The sequence below is a fragment of the Leptidea sinapis genome, chromosome 4 (genome assembly GCF_905404315.1).
Source record: "Leptidea sinapis chromosome 4, ilLepSina1.1, whole genome shotgun sequence".
In the NCBI taxonomy this organism is placed as follows: Eukaryota; Metazoa; Arthropoda; class Insecta; order Lepidoptera; family Pieridae; genus Leptidea; species Leptidea sinapis.
Window position 1 is genome coordinate 8517804 of NC_066268.1, and position 6000 is coordinate 8523803.

General features: G+C 34.4%; 1 protein-coding gene across 1 annotated transcript in view; it reads right to left on the reverse strand.

The window, feature by feature from the left end:
- Positions 1–4105, reverse strand: part of LOC126979793 (homeobox protein BarH-like 1b) — an 89548-nt gene extending 85443 nt beyond the window's left edge. The window contains exon 1 of the mRNA XM_050829336.1: positions 3509–4105. Coding sequence (XP_050685293.1) covers positions 3509–4031 — 523 coding nt within the window. The 5' untranslated portion in view covers positions 4032–4105. The remainder of the gene's footprint in view (positions 1–3508) is intronic.
- Between the last annotated feature and the right edge of the window lie 1895 nt (positions 4106–6000).

The window sequence follows — 6000 nt, forward strand, 5'->3', positions numbered from 1 at the left end:
AGTTGACCAATGTGAATTATTTATCGATTTCCCGTTCTGTTTTCCCTTAATGGCTAAATAGTCTTTTACATTACAAACATACATAGCGTCTTATGCCTAGAAGAACATGGGCAAGGCAACCACAGTACAGAATACTTCATATCTTTTTTTTATTAAAGAGGAGAAACGAGCGTACGGTTCACCTGATGTTAAGTGATCACCGCCGCCCACACTCTCTCCCAGAGAAATTACAGAATCATAGCCAGCCTTTTAAAAATAATGTACGCGCTATCTTTGAAGGTGCCCATGTCGTATTGTCCTGGAAACACCGCACAAGAAATCTCATTCCAGAGCCTTGTTTTAAGTGGAAGAAAGTTCCTTGATAGCCGCACTGAGGAGGATCGCCACACATCCAGATAGTGGGGATGATATCCTATTCATCAAGTTACTTATGCAATACGTTACAATAATTCTTGTATTTTTGAAGAATCACAAAAATAATAGGGGGCGAGTTTCTTGCGCGGATTCTTCTCTCTCACAGCGCCATTAATTAATTGCCGTAAAAAATCGTAATTCCTTGAGAAATTGATTTTTTGCTACCCAATTTAAAAAAAAATAAAGTGTTTGCTTACATTAAATATAAAATTATTATTATTATTAAAATTTTCCCGCCAATAAATAAAAATACTTCTGGGCATATGGGCTTATTATGTGGCACCAAGTTTCGTACATGGCTAAGTTATGAAAATGAAAGACACATTCATATAGTTGAGATGATAACTTCTATTGTCGTGCGATGGTGGAATTTGGGGGCAGGAATCGGACCAAGCAGGTTTTCGGAACCCTTCATTTTTTTTAATTATTCACCTTTACTACTGGTATTAAATAAGCATCTAATTTGATTTGTACCATAGTTCAGAGGTTCAAAATGGTCAAAGCCGAATTTGAACCCATGCCGTTGAGATAACGTCTCTAACACATTTAACACAATGGATGTTGCCGATAAGTAGAGCATTGTATCTTGATGTATACACATTGTATCTTAATGTATACACATTGTATCTTAATGTATACACATTGTATCTTAATCTCCTTAAACATTCAACTCTGCAGTTGTGACTTCATCTAAAGGATTTACTTAAGGCGAAGAGTGAGCAGAAAACACGCAAACATGGTGTTTTACACAAGTTTTGTGGTGAAAGTATAGCATTTCGAGCTATGAACACTACTTAATCCTGTTACACATATCCTTAAGTCTTATTTGTAGGTTGCTAAAGCTTGCTGTTGGTTAAAGTTAACACTGCCGAGCTTTTTTGAATTACCATATTTCTTTGAAGTTAAACATGTTTTTTGGCATGGCGCGACGCATTTTTTTGGTACTTCTCTTAGAAAAGGTATTCTTATAGCTTGTACTTTTTTGTGTCGGTTCATTTATACAGATTAGTAGTGAATAACGAGGATTGTAAGCATATAAACTGTTTTCCACACAACAATTTTGAAAATATTGGCTTTGTTACATAGATGATAGGGCCGGCAGCCGTGAACTCATATTGCTCATGGTCGCTGGCATTTAGTGTCGCCTTAACAGGTTACCAACTAAAATATGATGAGAATAAACATACTGTTGAATAATACTTTAAGTGTGGAGGAGAGGAGACTGAGCTGTGACACTCGGCTCTGTAACTCTCGTTCGGGTAAAGTCGGCTAAAAAACTATACTATACAATAACACAAAAAGAAATCCTTAAGAAATTATCAAAACAAAACGAAAGTAGGTACGTAAAAACGTAGGTACAAAACTTTTCCTATCTATATTACGTCATTTTACAAGATCTTTTTAATGTCATTGCATAAGTGTTTCCCCGAACAGCAAAGATAAGAATTTTTATAAGTACATATTAGCCGTCTTTACATAGGACGACAAAAATACACCGTACTGATAAAATTATATCGTTACCTTCGACGACAACGATATCGGTTCGTCTTGCGCCAGCAAAAGCTGATAATCCCGCGATATTTTGAGGTGGCAGAATAAATTAAAATATCTAAAATGCGCGGAAGAACCAAGCATTGGTCGTCCACCGATATCGGCACGACATCGTTGTCGGTTGACTATAAAGATGCAGTGTGAATCCGTTCGTAACAAAATGTATGACACTGTCAGTTCCACGATATTGATTTGTTACCAATATCGAGATCGTAATGTAAAACCGCCAATGGATAATGGCAAATAGACAATTAAAGTTATGCAATCTGTGGACAGCATTATCCAAAAAGTTCAGTTACCCAAATTATACAAAATTTAATTAGTTCTGATTAGAAATTCAAATATTTTTCACCCACTTTTTTTTTTACTTTTCGAAAATAATATATACTACACACCCGATGAGAACAGGCATTGATTAAATTAATCTCTCGAGTCTCTTTTTTTTTAATTTCACTTCAATAACAATTTATTGAAAAAAATCGTAGATATGTAGATAACTATATATCTACCTACCTAAGTAATTCATTGGAGTGGTTAAGAAAGAAAGAAAGAAAAATCACACATACATAGGAATGTCAAACATTTTCCACAAATTCGGAAAAGTTAAGCTTTAAAGAGTTTCATTGCCACTCTTTTTATCTAAACTTACATTGACAGAATTTTCCATTATATTTTATACAATTTATGTAAAGCAATGCAAAAATAAGTCAAACTTTTTGACTTAATAGTTAAGATAATAAAAGATACAGAATACTCTTATCATGGAGTTTTAGAGATATTTAATTAAGTTTTCACTGAATGATACCATAATCTTAGATATCCTAGAAATATAGACTTATTTTTATAATTTTAAAAAACGTTTATCATATAAAATTTACATGAAAATTTTAACGAACATGAATTTATGTTATGAGGATATCTTATGGTCAAACATATAACCTTTCAAAGTGTTATTATAATTTTTTTTTATTTTTTTTTATTTTATTTAATAATAACCTTAAATTGTCTAAATAGTGCTTCATTTTTTACTTAATTCTATCAGTTTCAACAAGTAATTCACACTATTTCTCACACACTTCTTAATCAATATATAAAAATTAGCCACGTAACATTTGACCCCAGAATACATCAGATACCTGCAGATAAGAATCTTCCACAAAGCTCTTGAGTAATAAAAAAAAATGTTTTATAGTTAATCATGTAATTATTAAATAGACTATTAATTTTATTAACCTACTTAATTTTAAAGGTTATATATAAAACATTATTTCAACACTCATCTTATTAAGCTTTACAAACATAACAATATAAAGTTAGATGGGTATAAATACCTACCTTCTTCTCTACTTAACGGGTGGCTATGACTTTGTATTTAAAGTCGTTAAAATATCTTATTATTTATAACTAAAAGCCATATAAAGTTTTAATAATTTTATGGTTTTATAATCTTATACGAAATTCATATATTTTCAGCATCTACAAAAGTAGCCCTGTATTGACAATTCTTAACAAAAACAAACTAACAAAAAGAGCTATCACTTACCTCCATTGTCAGCATTATTTGCTTCGAAGGTTTTACTGGTCATGTGGAAAAGCGCGTCCAAAGGCGTATGTGGTGCGGTGGAGCCTGGCTGAGATACTCTTCGCGGCTCCGAGCAGCAATCTGACGCTGAGGAGGATCTCTCAGATGCTGAATCACAGCATTCTGCTGGTGCCATCTCCCTCGGCCTGAGGAGACCTAACGCAGCAAGTCTCCATCGCTCTCCGTCTAACAATGCAGCACCAGCTAATCGCTGTAATCGCTGAAGTCTTTCAAAACCCGACGCGTCCCAAGGACGAACGATTCTCGGTGGAGTTCGGGGACTGTGAGATAAAATGTCCAGTATAGAGAAACTCTTCACGCCGTCTCCTCGTCTATCTTCTACCGGCTCCGAAGCCATCTTCAGTCGCTTCAAAGGTCTGAAGTAGTCTTGAGGCGATTGCGACCTCGAGGGTGCTGGCGACGGTCGCCCCACACTGATGTCGTCTTCAGAACAGCTGTGCCCTGACATCGACTCCTCCTCCATAGTTCAATTCACATCCATCACACTATAGCCACAATAAATCGGACAGATCACACGAAATACGGCTGACGGATCGACGCGGCTCGATCAACTGACGTAGTTTTTGACAGCCCTGCTGCGGGCGTTGTGAATAGGCGGGGCTTGATTACGATCCACCAATCGACTGCGTGTATTTAAGTGCGGGCGCATTGTGATTGGTCGTATTTTAAACGTGCACAGTCCTGGGTTGTTACACATGGCGCTCCAATAAAAGTTTTTAATCGGGCCCGGATTGGGGGGCGCGAGTCGTGGTGATTAATTTCGCTCGGTACTGGGTCCGGGGCGCGGGGCTCACTTAATTACCGGGATGAAGACGCTCTAACTACGCCACCATTATTTAGCGTCGATAAGACTGACGTTTGTCATTCGATAAATTGCCACTTTCCTTCATTTATAGTTCATCAGTTAATTGTTTGAAGGCTGTCCCGCGAATGATAGTAACATTTATTACACGTACCTATGTAGCTACTTGGTTTTAACATGTTGTAATTTTTCCATGTGATATAATTTTCTTATAAAATATTTAATTGCTTTCGATTCTGTTGTTTGACTAATAGGTCTTCGTAAGCCAATATAATTGCAATTTCACTTATTATCTTTATAAATGGACATGATTTAATAAGCACCTACCTATCTATAAGCTCTTATTTCTTAATTTCTATATAGGTACATATCTAGGATTGAAATCCTTCTACTATTCTAATATTCCTTTTTTAAATATTTTAGTCCCATTTAATTCATTAATAGATTAGTAAGTAGGTATATATTTTTAAGTACTAATACCCAAATAATTAAATTTATTGATGAACTAGGTAGATTGACAGGTTGGCAACCCTGCCATTGAGACTTAAAACTGATTTTAAAATAATTAATTTTAAGGTATATTAATTGTAGGTACCTACCGGCTCAACTGTCAGACTAAATTATTGAATTTCTTTAACCTTTTAGGTATAGGGCCAGTTGTAGTGTTTAGTAGAATTATTGTTGTTACGTCTGATAACGCATAATTATCCTAAAAGTAGGTACCTAAGATATAGGTACAAAATCTGATTTCGTTATAAATTATAAAGTATAAAACTCACTGGCACTTGCATTATTATCTAGCTATTAAAATAACAAATTATCTATAATTTAGAAGCTATTAGTTGGTATAGTTAATTTATTTAAATAGCCAATTTATGGCAACGTGTTTATTTAAATTTGGTTACGTAGTAGGTAGGTAGGTACTAAGTTTTCGTTACACGTAGAAAGAGAAAATCACACAACTTCACCAATATCTAGGTAGGAAGCTGGATCGTCCCTTTAATTTTTATCTACCTAACTAACTAACTAACTTTTTACTGTTATTCAAAATGTTATAGGTAGGTATATATGCCTATCTCCATAACATTTAAAAGTACCTATCTAAGACCGTTGAAGTAACGCTATAAGTAAGTAGCTATTATATCTTCTATAGGCGCTCCCAGTTATTTAGCGGGCATCGAATGGAACAAAGCTGTCACGCTCGGATATGTTACTCTGGTTCTGGAAAAGTCGGTAATAACAAATTTAACTGTATACTGTATTGTAATTATAATATAATATTGTAAACGTTAGATATAATTATTACTTTAGAATTATTATAAAACGAAAAAGTAGCTGTATTTTCTATTAATGAACTTTCAACCTGTGTCGCTTACAAGCACATAAAGGATTTTTTAATTCCTTTTGAATTACTCGTGTGCGCCTTTTTACCCATAGATAAGAAACTAAGTTTACTACCCATACCGTAGCAATTTTCATACCTACGTTCCCATTAAGAAAATTTAGAAACAAACTTTCTTCTTCAGAATAAAATGAAAATTAATCAAATTCACAAACATAATACTCCAAGTTATACAGTTGTTCTCTTTAAAATTATCACACATTTCTGTTGCAATCACATATTTAAACA